Consider the following 20337-nt stretch of genomic DNA (forward strand, 5'->3'; position numbering starts at 1 on the left):
TTGATCCTGAGACTCTGGTACCTCATCACCATCATGTACATGATACAGAGTTAAGACTCTGTTATCAGTTATCAGTCTACAGATGATAAACAGGAACCTCCAGGATGTGTCAGGTTTGGTTGTGAACGTCCACTCCAGTGTGATGTTGTGCTTCTCCTCTGCCTGATAGGAGCTCTGTGTCACATTCACTACAAATGTTGCTGCTGAGGAGACAGAGAGGGAAAGAGAGGAGCAGACACACTGACAACTGGAACATGGGAGTCTTTAACTACATCTAGAGACGTTTCTGAAGATGAAAACTCACCACAGACACATGAGATGAGGATGAGGAGCAGCAGCATCCTGCAGATCATCTTCTTCCTGTGAGAGGAGACAGAGGTGAAGAGTCATGAACACATGAGGTCAAAGTTCAGTCATTCCAGCATCTGATCCTGTTCATCATCCTGTTTATTACACATCACTGACCAAAGAACTTTCTGACTCAACTATATGAACTACAACCACTGACATGGAAGCTGTCACCATGGAAACCTGCACTTTGTGTTTCTGTGGAAAAGTTTGATTTGTTCTTCAGGAATGTGTTTCTACCAGCAGGAGGCGCCAGAGACAAACTGCAGCTGAAACAGGTAAACTTAGCAGCTGGAAGTAAAGAGCATTTATTCCTGCTGTTATTTACAAGTTTATTTATTACAAGTAGGTCTGATATTCACAATATCATCCACGAATTTTACAAATTCCTCTGATTTAATTTTACTTTGATAGTCAAGGTCCAAGCTATACAGCTTTTCTTTTTTTTTTTTTTAAATAAAATGAATGCATTTTAATGCTCTTATGCTACTTATATTTGTTGTGTTATCATGCCGAATGTCGTAAAATGTGGGTCAACTTTGTTGCTTTTCAAAATGCATTATCATAAATATGATGTTTCACCACTTCAGACTGACAGAAGAAGAAAACAGACTAAGTTTTATCCTGATTGTACCACAGCAGGAAAATCAGCAACAAGCCACAGAGCACATAAACTGCAAAGGATACAAAGAGAAAGGCTACACCTGACACGGACAAGCACACAAATAACACAATCTAGATCACATTGTGTGGAACATTTTGTTAAAGCTTCCACAACAAGAAACTTTCATGTTTTTCTTTCTAAGTGTTGTTAAACCCAGAGGGCAGAGTTAGGAAGTGACTACTTGGACTCAAGCTAATGGAGCTAAACTGCTCAAACTAAACATGCAGTGAAATATTAAAACATGCAGAAAAAGCCGCATCAACAGCGATCCTGTCACATGTTTACTTCACAAACACTAAAATAACATGTTTTATGTGTGAATGAAGCTGAGAAGACTGCGTGGGATCTTCCTCTAAAATACTGAGAATCAGATGATTCAGAAATGAAAAACAAACAACAGACACGTCAATAAAGTTAAAGACAGAAGTTAAAACATCCACACATACCTGCGTACTTTTCCACGTACAACATGAAACTTTTTAACACTATAATGAAGTCTGTTGTGTCGTGACCACATTAAATACAAGCAAAATGATGCAATCTCCTTTCTTTATCCTAAGTCCTATCAATAACCCAAATATGTCTGTTCTCACCTGGAGAGAGATCAGCTCCAATGTGTTTCTTTTTTATGTTTTCATTAGAGTGGCTGCTTCCAGGAGCGCTGCTTCATTTTAGTAAAATATATCGTCGAACTACGAAGTTGAACTGATAACTTAGCGGTGAATCTGGTTCGCAACTAATTTGAAGGTTTGACAACCGTAGACGGCCACTAATACTGATCCTCCGTTTCCAAGTGAATGTAGATGTCCTTTAATGTCGTTGCTTTCATCAAACGCAGACTTCCAACAGCATCTCCCGGTTCACCAGATGTACAACCTCTCCGTGGACAACTAATCACGATCAAGTGAACTGACTGAAACCAGAATGATTGGATGTGCAATCATAGCACTGCCTGTATCCCACCTTCCAACCATACCGGACCCAAACTGTCAAGATCCGTCTGAGTTAAAAGGGACTGACGTTGACCTACGCTGAGGAAAACATCTGCATTTCTTTAATAGCATTTGCGATGCAAGATTAGTTTATGACGTCATTAGACGCTGGTTGGTAAAATGTACCACTACTCGCGTGCACACGTGTACGCCGACTGTAGGCTGAATTTATTTATTGAAAGTATCTTCAAAGATCACGGTGCAAACAAGTCAAATACAATTTTCAATTGAAACATATATGAACTTAATAGCAGAAAAAGTAATGTAATTACTCTTGACCATTTCAATTTAACTTTTAACAATTTCTATTTGACTATTTTCCATAAACAAACACTCCCATGAACCTTTGCGGCTGTGTTCCCTCATGAAATCGGGTTTTCATCAGATATGATTCTCAAAGTGATGGGATGTCTTGCTTCTCTTTCTGTGTCATTATAAACTGCCTGCTGTTGTCACTAAATATATTCCTGCTACTATTCAGACCTGGATATTTTCAGACATCACGTGTTTTTACTGTCAGAGTGAGTTTATGTGTTGTTTTTTCATAAACTTTATGAAGTGTCCTCACAATATCCAGACCATTTTATTTGAATTAATAGAAACGAAAACAGCAGAAACGTTTCGTTCTATATTTTTATTGTATTCTAAAACAGTTTGATAAAGACGTCCTCAAAGAAGGACGAATCAGACTTCATGTGTCCAGACTCAGAACTAATGACTCAGGTGTGTACAGATGTCAGGTGAACACAGATTCTGGATGGGGCTCTGCCAGCTGTCAGCTCAATGTTACTGGTGAGTTTCCTGGAGAGAAATGAAGAATTTCCTTTTTTATTTTGAAGATAATCATCGTTTCTCAGCCTGAAACCATCTTGATCTGATTTGATTGATGAGAACTGTATTATTTATGCTTCTGACATTTATAACTAATGTGATAAGCTGAGCATGTTAACATATGGTTCCATTTCCAGAAGCTGCAGAAGAGCTTCTTCCTCAGAGACCAACCATCAGACCACAAGCAGAGAGAGGATTGACTATCTCGCTGTGCATGAGTGTTTTTAATTATCCTTGTCTTTATTATATTTTCATATTATTTTTACAAAAGAATATACCATGAGTGTCCCCAGGAGACGACTCTAAAACATCCTGTTTATCAGGCCGAATCAGAGCTTCAGTATAAATTCAGCAGAAATAAAAACTCTGTTCCTCCAACATCTGTCTGAAGTAGAAACCAGCTTGTATTATAAACTACAATGTGCAAACTGTTCTGTTGATGATCATTATGCTTCTTTTCTGGGAGAAAAAATGACGTCTAAATGACTGAAGTTTTCTACAAAGACAAGCAAACTGTCACCATCTGGTTTGGACACAATTTTATATGATGTGTTTAATTATGCTGAGTCATGAAAAGCTTCATCTGACTGAGGATCTCACCTCTCTGAACGTCCCAGATCCAGATGTTGACAGCTGTAATGGAGCTAATGAGTATTACAAGGGTTTTTCCTGACTTCATATTTATCAGACCTCCAAACAGTCTTTGTTCACTTCACTTAATAAAACCTTTTCAGAACTTTTTGTCTTTATAAAAAAATGTATATATTGTAATAAACAAGTATTTATTATTCTTCTGTGTCTTTTTCCTTTTTTTCCCTCACAGTATCAAGAACACAGAGTTCGTCAACAAAATTACATCAGAATATATATGGAGAAAAGGAAAAGCTTTATTGTAGGAGTCTTTGTTTGGCTGTTTAATATGTTGTGTTGCTGAAATGTTGGAGGATTTGCATGCAGAAAAGAAATGCTAAGTATATGCAAAACTTTGGTGACCTGCAGTTCAGAATAACGCTCTAAAACGTCCCAAAACTGAAACCGATCTGCCTCAGTAATATTTATCAACAAGAGACCTGGATCTTAGTGTTGAAATGTTCATCCTTTGTTTTGTTTTATTCTTACAAGCGTTTCCCAGTTCATTCCCAATTCTTTACCCATATAAACAAGTCTGTGTCTACATGCTATTTAGGGCTGGTAATACTGTAATTTTTTTGTCATTTTAATTTGTATTTCTAATTAACTGAAGTTTCTTTTAAAACAACGTTTTTAACTATAATGGTAAAATAAAACTATGATAATAACCATGCTGGAAAAGGAAATGCAAATATATTTAATTAATTCAGGTTTTCTAACTTTAACCCTCTGATGCATTTATTATTAAAAAATCAATCCCACATTTTTTCAAATACAATGTTTTACTTCTACAGACATGTACAGACAATTTTCTTTGTCTTTAATGTTATTTCATTTATTTGATTTATGTGATCTATTCTATACAAATATTAATTATATATTGTGATATTCATTAAATACAATAATCTATAAAAATGGACTAGTATCAATTTCTTGTCCTGTTTCTCTTTGAGGTAAAATTAGTTCTTACATGTACATGTACATATGAGATTTTAGACTATATGTGTTTATGGCAGTGTGTTGGGTGACTTCATGTCCACTGAAGTGGCAAAATTGCAAATATTTTATTCTCATTTATAAATATTGTAATGAGGACTGTAACTAGTTCGTATATGGATTAGTAATCACTTCAGGGTGTCAGGTCAGGACAGCAATTTATGTCCAGATGAATAAGAGAATGTCCAGGTCCAGGAATTGACGTTGAACTTGTCATTTATTTACAGATGGGCATTATGAATGTATCAGTATGGGTGTGGTTTCCCTACACAGAGAATAAAATAAATACAGACTCATTAATACTGTCTACAATTACATTTCTCATGGTCAGTACAACTAAAAGTGTCCACAAACAAATTACCATGTGACTAAAGGCCTGCCAGAAGGCCACGACTTGACTTTAATTAGCTATGAAAATGTACAACATAAATGCATATGGATAATAATTAGTGCTGTCGGGTGGCCACCTAGTGGCGGAACATATTAACTGCAAGTAGACGCAAATCTATGAAGGGAGAGCTGAACAGGTAAATAACAGTCTTTTATACAAATATACTATAAAACAGATTCACTCTATGATAAAGCAATACAAGAAAACGTTAGAAAGTTCTTTCTTTCTTGATAATTTGTCATTAGCATGGCAATATATAGCATTATCACACATGTAGGTTGTTGTAATGCAACATTAAACATGACGCAAATATTTGGAATAATAATTATTATTTCTTGCACTGTATACTTTAGTTTTAAAATGTCTCAAAGCTTTGCTACTCCTTTTAACCTGGTTTTGGTTTGAAGCCTATATTTTACTGTACATATTGTTTAAAAAAAAAAGAAAACAAAACGTGACCGCACTGCATAACAACGGTGACTATGGTATGGCGTATACATGGAACAATGAAACAACACTTTTTTTCATTTGAAAATGAAAAACCCTTAATTATGATGCAACCTCTTGCTTGATTTCTTGCTTGTGTTGTTCTCACTCTCAGATGTTCTGTAAGTCGCTTTGGACAAAGCATCTGCTAAATTAATGTAGAATAGATCAGAATATTCAGTCATTCATTCTCTTAACAGTTTAGTCCAACTAAGGTTTGTGGGAAAAGTGGAGCCTGTCCCAGCAATCATTGGACGAGAGGCAGGGTACACCCTGGTCAGTCACAGGGTAGAAGAGAACAGAAAACAAACAAACAAAAAACACCCCTACAGTAAACATAACTTAAAAATAGTTTTATTTAATTCACATAGGTCTTTACTAATTTAATTCATAGTTATTATTCTGTTTCTTCATTCTTGGATTCAAGAGTCTATTCCTCTGAAACATGTTTCTAATCCTCTCAAATCCTTTCTTATGTTTGTCCTCAGTGAGAAAATGGCCTTGATCCTTCTGGTTCTCCACCTAACCTCCGTCTGTGGTGAGTTAAAGGGATTCAGTCTTATTCTGTGGTGTAATTCAGGCTATACAGAGTTTACCGATCCACTAGCTTTGAAGCTTTGGGGTTAAATAGAGCAGAACCTGACAAGTCAGTCAGCTGACATTCATTTTCACATCTCAAATCCCATATTTTAAAAATGTTTATATACTTATCTTTACATTGTAAATAGTATTTTCTTTTTTGTGATCTGTTCATTTAATCGGACTATGAGTCGGTATGGTATTGGAATGGTATTTTTGTTGTCTCTTTTTACAATATTGCTGTAAAAGTCTGGGATTAATGACGTATGCCTGATTCTAATTCCTATCTGAAAAAGAAACTTCATATCATTTAGTGAAAAACAACAAAATCTCATCAATCCACTCAGAACTTTATTTATCAGCCTCTGAAGAAACTAACCCATGCGAGCTTTGACTATAAATAAACATCACATCTAATCTGATTGGATTTATAGTGACGTTACTCCTCAATCTTCTTTTTTTGCTGCTACAGCGACCAAACAAAAACCACGTCAGATTGTAATGTAGATGTTCCTTTATATGATTCATGACCTTGTATATCCTCCACAGGAAAGTCAATAGAGAAAACACTTTTGACAGTTTATAATTCAGAGGAAGGCGACAACATCACCATCAAATGGGACAGCCAGAACCAAACAGAAACGTCTCTCATCACCAACATGATCTGTTTTCTTCTCTCAAAGCATTTTATTGTTTTGTATGAAATGATAAATGGTGTTGAGCTTCCAGCGTCTCAGCATCAGCAGTTTGCAGGAAGAGTTCAGTGTGACAGAGACGCTCTGAGAGAAGGACGAGTCAGACTTCATCTGTCCAGACTCACAGCTGGAGACTCTGGAAGTTACCAGTGTAAAATACATCATTATAATAAGGACTTAAGGAGATGGGAACTTCAAGTCCAGTGTAAGTTTACACATTTCTACAAGTTAAAACCAGTAGTGATGTGTGAGGTCCTGTTTCTGTTCCACACTGATCCAAATTTCTTCCACAGTTAATTTTTTTATGAATGTGACCCGAAGATCTAATGAAGAAAGTTTCCCAACCAACACAACAATGCCTGTATTGGTAGTTATTCAAGGTTGGTTGCTGCTACTTTAATTAATACAAACATTGGTTTAGCTGTTATCTGATCAACACAAAGCTGATTTGTGAATAATTAGCATATTTCATTGCAAAATTTGAACAGACATCGTCAGAAAGAGATGAAGGATTTTCCTTATGATCCCAATTTAGAATAGCTTTGACCAAATTATTTAAACTTTCCACAACCTCTAGATTAGCACACATATTCATTTTTCTGTGAACACATAATGCAACTGACTTTTTTTGTTTTATTTTTCAGGATACCCAGTGGCCAGACTAATAGTTTTTGTTTTAATCACTGTGCTGATAATAGTCGTATTGGCTGGCGCAGTTCTATCTATTAGATGGACTGTTTACATTGGCAGACAACAGACCGGTAAGTTTTACTTTCTCTTTTTAATCAAACTGCTTTATGTTTTATTCCTTTTATTGACTCTTACTTCACTTGAATCCTACAGATATGCATGAGAGAGAAAACGTCCTCATTGAGCTGCTGTTACAAATTTCTAGCGTAAATCATTCGCATGACTCTGATCCGGCTTTAGACACCACTGTTTTAAATGTCTGAGAATCTTTGTCAGCAAACATAAAACAAAACTGACTAATGTTAAAATCCTCTTCTGATAACTTATCAGCAGCTTGTCTGATCATGTTTGTTTGACTTCATCCCATCAGAAACAGATTTCTCTGATTAAATGGGTGTTAATACAAACTGCCAAATGACTTGTGTAAACATGTAATTCATTATGAGTGCCAAAGTAACCGATCAGAGGGTCATGTGTTCATATTGCTTGAGATCATGGAGCATAAATATCTGATCAGATTAAAAGTGTTACAGTATTATATTCTGAAATGTACAGCTCATCATTCATACTTGTCAGACTTTCAAACTTTTCCACTTGTTCCATTGTATGAACCTTTTAAAACGTTCATCTTTGTGTGTGTCAACATTAAAAGTACATATAAATGTATATAGTGTAAATAAACAGGTATAAATGTATGATTCTTTTTACTTTTTTATTTCTTTTGAAACTTTATCAAAACAGATTTCATCAACATACAGAAATCTGACTATATATGGAAAAAGGAAAAGCTTTGCTGTAAAAATCTGTTTGGTTGTATAACAGTATTGGGCATTGGTGCGTGGAGCTTCCCAGCATTCCTTGCTGATTTTGTTCATGTTGGTCTGTGAATGAAACTGCTAATGCCTTTGATGACACTGTTCTTTCACTGCATGTACCAGTTCAGATAGCTTTGTTGGAGTTCATTAAGAGCACAACCTTGTGAGCAAGAGAAGTTGTCTGCCTTCTAATTTAAACCACCCTCTCACCACAGTATTGTGTTGTACGGACATTTGGAAGACAACAGCACCAAAAGAATTACTCGTTGGTGGGCTGTCATAAATTGCATAAAAGACGGTTAGTGGAAGGCAAGAAATGTTCTGGTTTATAAAAAATCTTGCATGCCTGAAGAAACTGGGATCAAAGCTGTAAAGTATGGTATAAAAGAATATGCAGCGAGAGATAAGAGTTGTAAATCAAAGGACGAAAGGGAAAAGGAGTGGAAATTGTAAGGGAAGTTATTTTGGAAAGTTAAAACATTTTTGAGAAGGGTTTTTGTCTTATGTATTACTGTTTTCCTTGTAAAAAATTCTTTTTTAATCATAACTGCTGAGGTTTTTTTTTTTTTTAACTCGCTTCTGTTCTCAAATGATATAAGATTTGACTTGGAAGTCTTGTAAGTAAGATGAGAAAGTGTTCCTCTCTTTTATTGTACATTTATATGTATGGATATTCTCAATTGAATCGACCAATAAAACTTTGAAAAACTGAATTGAATTGTGTTGTTAAAATGTTTGAGGATTCACATGCAGCATAGGGTGCAAAGTACTTACAATGACCTGCACAAAAGAGCCCTTAAAGGTCCCCAAACTAAAACCGATCTGCTCCAGTAATACTGACTAGTACAGGATTAGATGGGACAAGAAAAAAAGTGAAAAAATAAAAGGGAAAACCCATCTGACTGCTTGAATCAACAAGCTGCTGCATGCTCTAGTAGTGTGACTCATGTGCTGTGAAATTAACTTGGTTTTTTTTTCCAAATCCATGCTCATAGATATTATGAACTGTAAATTATTTAAACCGTTTTGAATGTTTCATGATTATATATCTGAATACCTACATTTTCTAAACCACACTAGGTTTTCTAATCAGCCTGAAACGGGACTTATGGTTCTTTGAAGGGAGCATTTTGTAGTGAAGATGCACCTGGAACCGATTAGCACCTTTAAATAAACAATAAAGTCTATCTATCTATCTATCTATCTATCTATCTATCTATCTATCTATCTATCTATCTATCTATCTATCTATCTATCTATCTATCTATCTATCTAACAGTGTGCCAATTAAGCCTAACATAAACTAACAGAAAACTATAGTGTTGGTATAGACCTACTGCTGTATGTCTCATGGGTGTAATTTGACCACATTCTGTAGTATGGATGCGCTTTAAGCTATCCTAATAAGTATGTCACAGTGGTGGAACAGCTCAAAGCTAGGGAAGAGCAATACTGCAAATTCTGGTGTCAATCTGATACCAAGTTCATCCAAGGCAATACATATCACTTGAAATTTCACAATTGTTTAATGATTCATTTCTTTGATTTTTGATCATGATAAAACAGCAAAACCTACCACTGACTGGCTCTCATGTGCGTTCGTTGGCTTTTTTTTTTTTTTTTAAATATCAATATCATCACACTTGTAATGGCTGATACCAACAGTAGCCTTGGTATCACTATTATCTACATTGATATTGACCTGCTCATTCCTACTAAAAGCCTTTTAACAGCAGTGTTCAATTTGTGCACGTTTATTCTGAACTAGACTATGCAGAATGTGTCAGGATTTTCAGATTTTATTGCTGGTGTAAGAGCAACATTCTTTTCTAAAACAAGGCGTTTCTTTTTGGTGGGAGGCCAATAGAAGATTTCATGTTTTAACCGGGTAAACGGGGTTTGTTGAAGGCCAGAAACAAAAGTCTTTCCTGTTGCATATGGCAAGCCAAAGGGGCCAATTATCGCCACTTAATTAGCACGTTGGCATAAAAACGCCGCAAAATACGCCGCTTTTCTTCACAAAACGGCGGTAAAAGCGCCGTTTTTTTTTATGGCTAAAACGCCGTAAAAAACGACGTTCTGTACTGTCCCTGAACGCCGGCGTTCAATGAACGCGCGTAGAAAGCGCCGTTTTGAGGCACTTTGACGAGAGTTAAAAACGGCGTTTTTTTTAATATGATAATTATCCCAGCCCCCTTTCTGAACTGCCACTGAAATTGAACCGTAATCATCCAATCAATAAAGACTAAGAACAGACATCACCAGTTCATCACCGAGTTCCTTTGCTGTATGAGTTGTTTCGATGAGCCCATTCTGGTGTTTGTTAAGCTGTCTGCTTGTGTACTTGTCTGCAACGAAATCCAAATGCACTGCCAGGAGACACACTCAAATATAGATTAAAAAGACACTATTTTATTATTATCATTGACATATATATTGCTTACTTCGCATTTGTGGCTTATAAAACAACACCATAATGCGCAATAATTTTATTAAACTACCCGTGTGGTAGCATTTCGCTCATCTGTACTAATTATTAATTAGCATTCTAATTACCATTTATAGTTTATTTAACGTCTTCCACGGTCACTAAAGAGGCAGGGGAAGGCTTCAGTCTATTTGTATGATGAGTTCACCTCCATATTAAGGCACAGAGCTTGGATGTGTTTCTATATTTATAAAAAGTGAATGTGTCGTGTCACACACTAGGCAGGATGCATGGCAAACTATAAAACCGTAGAACACTGATGCTTGAGCCAAGCAGCTACTACATTTACGGCTACCAGCCTTCTTCTCTCTGCACGACTACTGACAATCCCACTGACAGTTCAAGATGTCTCCGACTACATCCATGTGATCCATGTTCCACATCGCCATGACAACCAAATCAAACAAACCATCGGCACAGTGACCAGTCAACAATATATATATATATATGAATGTATGCCCTCTACTGTTTGCGTTCATGCTTGTGTTGTTCTCACTCATACTCCAACTGGTGTGTTGATAGGTGTGGTCATCAAGACATGTAATTCCACCTATGGGATAACCAGGAGGGTCAATGAAAAAAGTCAATGCAGCACTTTCATGAGAGAAAATGAATTCTGACATGAAAATATAATTTTGAATTGAAATGTTGATTGCAAATAAATTGCAAATTGAAATATAAACTCATTCTGGAATTCTGTCATTGAAATTCTCCTTCTGCATTGGCTTTACTGTTAACCACTTGGGGTTGCCGCTTGGTCTGCACAGAAGACCCCTTCCCTGCCCCATGGCGATAGCTGGCGCTGCATGCTAGCTTGCAGCTTGTAGCACAGCTGTGGTTTTTAGCTGGTTAACAGTGTGACTTAGTTTTAGTCCGCCTACCTACATTAGCTGGTTAGCTCCTGTTAGCGTCAGGTTAGCTCCTGTTAGCGCCAGGTCAGCTCTGATAGCTCTTAGCTACAGGTAGGTAGATAGATTTATGTCATCAACCCCCACGCTCACAGCCCCCCTCTCAGTTCTACCCCTTTGCTCATTTTTGTATTTTCTGGGAGTGACGGGATGTTACGTTGCCAAGGTGGTGATGGGGGGAACGGCCCACCGACCCTCATTTCAGCTCTTCAGATTCCTACAGGTGTCACAGAGGCAGTATTTTTTTTTAGCAGTCTATGAGTGTGACGTGTGAAGGCCAGTCTATCTTAACCCGCTTAATTTGGTTGCTATGATTCATAGCAATTGAAATGCAGAAGTACTCAATGAAGTACTATGTTTCAGTGCTTAGTGCGTTTACACTGACTTTTGTGCAAAAAACTCAGTGCACTGAAAGTACCCGGATGCTGCCCTAAACCCGCCCATAAATGCAGTGTGGAACGATGGACACTTTGCGCACTAAATCGACGCCATTTTGCTGACGTAGCGGAAGAGGATGGACTTTCCATCAGTTTACCAGGTAAATAATGGCGGAGTTTAACGCCGGTCCAGGCGGGGATTCATTTGTATAAATGTAAGTATTAAATTATTCCGTTATGATTGTGATGTATACTGCAACCTGCTAATCTATCCCTGACGACAGTTATGGATCTGACCATTTGTCAGACTCGGTAGTTAGCACCGTAGGTTAGCACACTGTTAGCAGTTTTTATCCGCTGTAGTGGACGTATACAGGTTATATGTGTTATAAATGATTAATGTTATAGGTTCTGTATGTTCATTCATCCTTGCTGAACGTCCAGATGAAGCATTGTGGTGTTTATAATGTAAACTATTAATACCGATATAGCGCCAGTTTTTAGAGCGCGGTCCGTTACGATGGTTACCACTGATGCCATAAATCTGCATCGTATTGTCAGATCTGAACTGCTGAGACTGAACGAGAAAATATAGATATAAAATAAACATAGTAGTGAATTTAGTTGGTATGATTATTAGAGTGCAAAGTGTGAGGTGTGTAACTTTCTTCTGCATGGCTCCACCTCGTCCGTCCCTGATTGAAAATCGATCGAGTGTGTGTGTGTGCGTGTGTGTGTGTGTGTGTTTAGTTTACGTTGTAGTTGGTGTCATGTAATATTTACTGAATGTTTCGTGTGTTTTGTGTATGGTAATAAATTAATCATTACAAAATATTTAATTATATTAGAGAAATGTAAAGAGGAGTTCATTGTACATCTTCATTATATAGAGACACAATTTGTTTCCCATTCGCCAAATTATTTATTGTTTAGATATAAATGCAATCATGATCTGGGGAGTAACACATCATTGCCATCCTCTGCTTCTCATCAGTCTCACAGACGGTTCCTGGAGACGCTGCTGGTTCTCCTTCTGGTTGTTTCCCAGCTGCCCTCCTGACATCTTCATCATCATCTGGCTCCAGAAGGTCAACATGCAGATGTTGTGGAGGACGGTGGATGTACTTCACATCCTTCCAGAGCCTTTAGGAAGACGGACCTCCACCTGGTCTCTAGGATCCTGAAAGACCTCTCCACACACACCTGTCTTCTGACAGGCAGCAGTTGAAGCGAGCTTGCAGGTGGATTCAGACAGGCTGCCTGAGGAGCGTCATGAGGAAGATGGACTGCTACAAGCAGGGGGAGATTCAATAAAGGATTCAATAAAATGTTTATGTAACAACTTTGCTGCATCTCTTTGTCTGAGCATCTTCTTTACAGCATTACATTCCCGACATTATCATTTATAATCCTAATCCTAATCCTAATGTGCACAGCATCAGAGTAAACACCAATTAAAACAGATGTGCTTCATGTAAAGGACATTTTTTCCACTGACAATATCTTTGCATATTTAAAAGCTGTTTTATTAGTGTTTTGATTTGCACTTTATTATATTAATAAGCCTGTGGGAGACATGCAAAGACACATGACAGTCTGATGTTGCTTTGTATTGTTAATAACTGAGATCACTCTAGTGTAGGCCATAATATATGATGATATGATACATAAAGTTATGTTTGCTGGATTTGTTCATTTCTTTATTACAACTTCCTACAAAGAATTTAGTGGGACGAACCGTCCCTGAAACGATGAGCCAACAATGATGCGAGACTGGCAACAGGTACGCACTCTGGGCACGTATGCAGGCGGGTCATACACGTTAGAAATAAATAAATATACGTACCAACTCGTGTTCAGCCAATCGGAAGAGGATCGTTTGTCATCTTTAATGCAATGTAGTTTCATGAGAGAAGCAAATTCATTCTCCTAATTTAGTGCTTTGTTTTACTTTTGGCGGCAGAATAATTGTGGACAAATGTGAGTTCGTCACTACCGGTTAGTGCACTACGTCCATGTTCCATTTGGGACAGCACTTACCCACCGTAGTGTGCACTACAGAGAAAAGTGCGTAGTGCACACTATGCACTATGCACTATCGAATTGAGACACAGCCCTGGACTCAACCAGCCTATCCACTCCACCTGTGTCTTGTTGTGAGTCTGTCTGTATATATATGTGTGTGTATATATATATATATATACATATATATATATATATATATATATATATATATATATATATATATATATCTACGCGTCAAAGTGCCACTAAACAGCGCTTTTTACGCACGTTCATTGAACGCTGTAAAAAGCGGCGTTCAGGGACAGTACAGAACGTCGTTTTTTACGGCGTTTATTGAAACGGCTTATTTTACGGCGTTTTAGCCATAAAAAACGGCGCTTTTACCGCTGTTTTGTGAAGAAAAGCGGCGTATTTTGCGGCGTTTTTATGCCAACGTGCTAATTAAGTGGCGTTAATTGGCCCCTTTGGCTTGCCATAGTACAGAACGTCGTTTTTTACGGCGTTTATTGAAACGGCGTATTTTACGGCGTTTTTAGCCATAAAAAAACGGCACTTTTACCGCCGTTTTGTGAAAAAAATCGGCGTATTTTGCGGCGTTGTTATGCCAACTTGCTAATTAAGTGGCGATAATTGGCCCCTTTGGCTTGCCATAGTAGCAAACCACAAGAGCGCGCACCAAGAGTGAAGGGAGATCGGGTTACGGCTTGGCAGATGCCAACAGATGAGGGAGGTGCTCTAAGTTTTGGAAAAGAGGAAGCAGCTCTGCAGCGGTAGTCTCCCACGCTGTATAACTTCGCCATTGTGTAGCTGCTGAAGTTTTTCTTACTTGTTGCTCAGCTGTATTATGTAGGCTACCACCGCAGTACTTGTAAACTTTTCACATGAAATAGGGAGGATATCAGCGACGGATTGTTTCGTGTGAAATCCGATTCAAGTCGTCGTGCTTCATTTTCGGCTACATCTCCAGGTAAGAGATTTGCACAGTTTGGTTTTAGCTTTAGTTTGCAGATTTGATGTCTTTTCATTCATGTAGAACCTCACGGAACTGAATATTAAACTTTTCTTGTTGCAAGCCATCAAAATATCTTGCAAGTCAAAAGTAAAAATCAGTGTTTGAAGAGAGAACTGCTATTTTGTTGTTAAGTTTCGTAACAAATTTGCATTAAAATAAACAGACAATAACTTCTTTCTCGTTGTTTGTTTTACTTGTCAGGACTGAGTGACGGATGTCCCGGTGGACAGCTTCCCTCCTCATGCTGACAGTAGTCTGGCCTCATGTTGGTGAGTTATAGTTTCAGACTTAGCTAACCGGGGGGGTGTAGAGAGGGAGTATGTATGTATGTATGTATGTATGTATGTATGTATGTATGTATGTATGTATGTATGTATGTATGTATGTATGTACGTATGTATGTCTGTGTCTGTGTCTGTGTCTGTGTGTCTGTGTCAGTGTCTCTGTGCGCGTGATTGGGGGAGGGTGGGTCTTGGTGCCCATGTAGCGCAAGCGACTGGTGCGCTGGCATGCGGCCTCGGTGGTGGTCTGGGAGTCCTGGCTCTCTGGAGGGGTGGGACCCTCTGCCTGCGAGGTGGGAGGCTGCTTTCGGGTCTCTGGGCACGCGCTCTGTCTGCCCTGGGCGGCCGGTGCCTCGCGGGGCCGGGCTTTGCCGGTCCGGGTTAGCTGGGGCCTGTTCCCCCTGACTGCGGGGGACTCTGGCTTGGGCCCCCTCTGTCACCTCCTGGGTGGGTGCATGGCTTGCTCTGCGTCGGGTCGGTAGGGGTCTGTGCTTGGGGGAGGCTGCCGGCTGCCCGGGTCTCGGGTCCTCCTGGCCAGCTTCTTGACACGGTGACCGAGTTATTTACTACCAGCAGCTAGCTTTCTTTCTATTTCTTTCTGTTTTAGCCTGTTAATTCCCGGTTCCCTCCTGCAGGGGGAACATGACTCCAAAGTGTATGTGTAGGCTATTTGCATGTATATAGTTTTCTCTCTCTCTCTTTCTACGAGGTGTTTCCTCTGTTTTCTCTTCTTTTCTGTTCTCTTTCTGTCCTTCTTCTATCCTCTCTGGTCCATATAAACAATTATGCAAAATAAATCGAAAAATAAAATGAGAATCCAGAATACCAAGCCTTGGTATTCCCCTTTGGCAAAGTCAATTTGCACTGCATCCAGATCATCGATTTGCTTGCTTAAATGTTATGGATCTCCACATGTAATTCTAGTCAGCTCACATGTAAAGTTGCCAATTAGCACAGAATACTTCCTGTTCTCTAAGTACGTTTTGAACCAGTTTAGGACAGTGCTAGAGAGACCTACCCAGATCTCCAGTCGTTGAAGCAAACAAACAGATAAACACTGGTGAAAACATAACCTCCTTGGTGGAAGTACAAATAGTGTCAGCGTGAACTGAGTTACCCCGTAGTGTGTTGCATCTCAGACACGCCTGCCGTGCAGCTCGGCTGATTCAGAGAGCTGCTTCCTTCCTCTGAAGACGATCCATGATGGAGCTTCCAGCAGAAACGACCTGATCATTCTACAAGCAGAAACATTTCAACAGCTGATCCTCTGAAGAAGATTTATCACATGACAAGTGTCAGCTTAAAGTGTATTTAGAAATGGATAAAAGAAAGTAGCAATTTATATGCAATTAATGAGGAGTTAACTCACAACGTTCATGTAATGAATCATGATTAAATATTTTGAATGAGTGTGTGCGCGCACACATTCTTTGACAACTTTGACAACCAGGGGCGGCTGTTGCTCAGGAGGAAGAGCAGTCGTCCTTCAACTGGAAAGTTGGGAGGTCAGTTCCAGGCTTCCTCTGACTAAAATGCCAAAGACACTGAACCCCAAGCTGCCCCCCGATGTGCCTGTCGGGGTATGAGTGTGTGTGAATGTGACAAGTAGTGTAAAGCGCTTTGAGTGGCTAGAAAAATGCTATATAAGTACAATCCATCCATTTACCATCTTTGTGTGAATATTTTTTTTTATTTTTTTAAATATTATGTGTGTGTTTCTTTTTCCTCCTGCAGGTCAGACTACGTTAAATCCGCCTGAGGAAGAGGAGGTGAGAGCAGAGGAGCACGGAAATGTCACACTGACATGTGCATTACCTGCTGATACTGACATGGCTCTTCACGCTCTAATAATCGACATCAGCAAGGAGAATCCACTCGAGCAAATTTATCGGAATGACTCACGACACGATTGTGAGCCGTTTGTAGCCGATCACTACCGAGGACGACTGCACTTTGATCCGGAGTCCAGCAAGAATGGATCAATCCAATTCGTCCTGACTAACGTGAGACTCAACGACGCTGGAAAGTATCGTTGTGTTGTTCGTGGTCGTACAAAAAGTACCAACGTGTTCCACCTCGTAGTTGGAGGTAAGATAAAACAATGAGCAGTGATTTGGACCTTTAACAGTAACTGAAAAGTTGATGCTTCACAAGAGATTTAAAACTTTAATCTAGTTGTTTTGTTGACTTCATGGTCACTTGTCAACAAATTATATCAACTATAAATCTCACTGCTACGTGTACTGCAAACTTTTTTTTTAACTTTCTCTCTTTTTTTATCATTTAAAAACAGGATGGTGTGTTAAACATGTTTTAAAACATCATAACACACAGTAAAGTTTGTATTTACTGAGAATTTTTTTTTGTCCTTGATTCAGTGTTTTTACTAAATTAAATTAATTGTTTTTGTTTTATCTCTTTACAGAGTCCAAGAGTCAGACTGAACCAAACTCCTCACAGCCAGCAAGCCGGGGAAGAATTGGACTCATTGTAAGCTGTGTGTTTGCAGTGATAATAATATAATTTGTTTTGGGTTGTACGAGACAAACAGCATTAGTTGCTGTTTCTCAGGTAAATAAGCTGTAATGGTGTCCTTTGAGCTGCACCACAGAGCTGTGCACATCTTCCTCCACTGTCACACTTTTTTCTTTTAAATTTTTCTATTCATACACATTTTTAGATAATAGAAATAATATCTGAGAAATTCACCAAGTCAAAGCTAATTTTACCAGATGATGTTTCCGTTAAAAAAAAAAAAAAAAAAAGTCAATGTGGATTAGAGAAACACATCATTCTGGAAATGCTTTCTGCACTTTTAAAGTTACATGTTTAGATTTTTATTTATTTTTTTGTGTCATGAAATGTGCACATAGTTTTAAACAATAGTCTAGTCCCTTGAAAATAAAACATAAAAGGAAGAAATTTTAGGGATTTTGGTGAGAAGAGAATCGTCTCCTCTTCGGTTACGATGAAGGACTTCAGCAGCGGACCGGACCTTGTGTTCTGGTTCGACTGTTAGTTTGCTGGACTGGTCCACTGGTCCACCAGCAGTTTTCTTTCTTTATTAATTCAGTTCTATAATTAAAAAGGGAATTAAGGAAATTTTAATGTGAATAGGAAAAATCTTTTTCAAATTGATTGAGACTTTTTATAAATGTATTTTTAGTTCTAAGTATTTTGTCCCAGTGAGTTTGCTGCTCTTTAGATTGACTTGTCTCACTGTTTTAAGTATTTCTTAGATAGAAAAGCTTGTTTACAAGTCCCTCCTCAGTCTACCTCTATCTGTAACCAAGCTTTAGGGACTAAATTATACATTTATAACAGTATTTTTAAAATCCCCTGAAGTTCACAATGAAGTGATTCGTGTTATTACTGAGCCTGCACTGAAATATGACCATTTGAAATGTTTACCTCTTTATGTTTTTATTATTTGCACATTATAGTTCTCACACTGAGATACTTTCATTTACTTGATCTTTCACCATTTAAAAACTTCCAGTCTAAAAGGCCGGGTGGTGAATTTCTCCAGTTTTATTTTAAAACTGACACAAAACAAAGACTTGGTGAATCCCTCATTAAAAGCTTTGAAACATGGTACATTCAAACTTATTCTTAAAGCTGAAATTAAAATAGCTTCTCTGATTTGACAGGAATCAGCTAAGATGATTCAGATCAACTTAGAGACCCCAGGACAGCCTGAACAAGGGATACACCGATATATGAAATTAGAAGAAGCAGGAGTTTCTTTGTTTCCCAGTAGCTGTAAACCATCATGTCCGTCCTCTGTCCAATCAGAACCGTTTCCAAACCCAGAACCTTTAGCAGAATTGAATAAAGGTTATTAAACATGTTTCCCATGTAAAAGTAAAGAATAATATTTAATTGTGACTTATTTAATTCAGAATAATCCAGTATAAGAACCATCATGTTACTGTAGCCAATCAATCACATTTTATTTATAAAGTATTTTACAGCAGCCACAATTTATAAAAGTTCTGGACAGATAGAAAATAAATAATAAAAAATTTAGTACACCTAAAAAGATGATCGTAGCGAAGAGATGGCGCTGCTCTATTTGGTGCACAGTCCGACAAAATATCGGCTCTGTATCGGTGCATCCCTACTCAGAACTCGCTGGTGGGATTATTTTATCCCATCTGACTTGGTAATGTTTGGGATCCCCCAAAAGAAGCTGAATAGTGCTGCTGGGGAGGTCCCAACCAGACCCGTCTCAGTCTGATGACTTGAAGCTGATCAGTATTTTAGTGATGTGGAGTTGAGGCCGTGCACTGCAATGTGGAACAGACTCTGTGGGCGCCGTAGCTGCTGTGACATCCTGAGCTACTTGAATATTCATGTGGTTGTTAATCACATGAAACATTAGAAACAAGCTAAAACTATACACTACTTAAAAAAATTTGGTATATTCAACTCTCAGGAGGATGTTTCAGAAAACATAAAAATGTGAACAGTATTATGAAGATGACTGTTAATTCAGTCAAGTTAATCTGAGAAAGTCCCACTGAGTTTTAGTTAAATGTCCCAACTTTTTGTTAGAAGTAATGAGAATTACTTGTTTGTTTGTCTGTTTCAGCTTGTTTTGATATCTTATTCTATTATAGCACTTTTTTTTATAAATCTATTTTATTATAACTAGTTATGTTTTATTTAATGTAGCAATAAAATGTTTGAAATTTCTGTTGAAATTCACCATTTTCTAAACAAATTTATTAGACCTGATTTGGCCCAACAGCTCAGACATGTTGAAGCAAAATGTCTGTCTAAAAAAAACATTAGTGAAAATATGAATGTTTAGTTTGTGTTTTGGGTTTAAAATACTTCATAAAGTTAAAGACACTTTTTGTGATAACACTGTAGATTTTTCTTGCCCTCTATGTTTCTTTCAATATTTCTTACAACCCTGAATCCAATGAAGTTTGGACGTTGCGCAAAACATAAATAAAAACAAAATACAATGATTTGAAAATCCATTAAAATCTATATTCAAGTGAATATAAAATATACAAAGACAAGAAATTTAACATTCAAACTGATTGACTTTGTTGTGTTTTGCACATATGTAGAATTTGACACCTGCAACATGTAAAAACAGCTGGACAGGGTCGACT

The 20337-nt window shown here is 37.9% G+C and overlaps 1 protein-coding gene across 1 annotated transcript in view; it reads left to right on the forward strand.

Moving 5' to 3' along the window:
* Positions 1-13652: 13652 nt before the first annotated feature.
* LOC306769268 (uncharacterized protein) overlaps positions 13653-20337 on the forward strand; it is a gene marked incomplete at its 5' end in the record, with an annotated part of 8953 nt that continues 2268 nt past the window's right edge. Inside the window, 4 exons of the mRNA XM_079257834.1 lie at positions 13653-13673; positions 15366-15501; positions 16943-17296; positions 17634-17698. Of these exons, the coding sequence (XP_079113960.1) occupies positions 13653-13673; positions 15366-15501; positions 16943-17296; positions 17634-17698 (576 nt within the window). The remainder of the gene's footprint in view (positions 13674-15365; positions 15502-16942; positions 17297-17633; positions 17699-20337) is intronic.

The sequence above is a fragment of the Telmatherina bonti genome, assembly GCF_933228915.1.
Source record: "Telmatherina bonti genome assembly, chromosome: 18".
NCBI classification, from domain to species: domain Eukaryota; kingdom Metazoa; phylum Chordata; class Actinopteri; order Atheriniformes; family Telmatherinidae; genus Telmatherina; species Telmatherina bonti.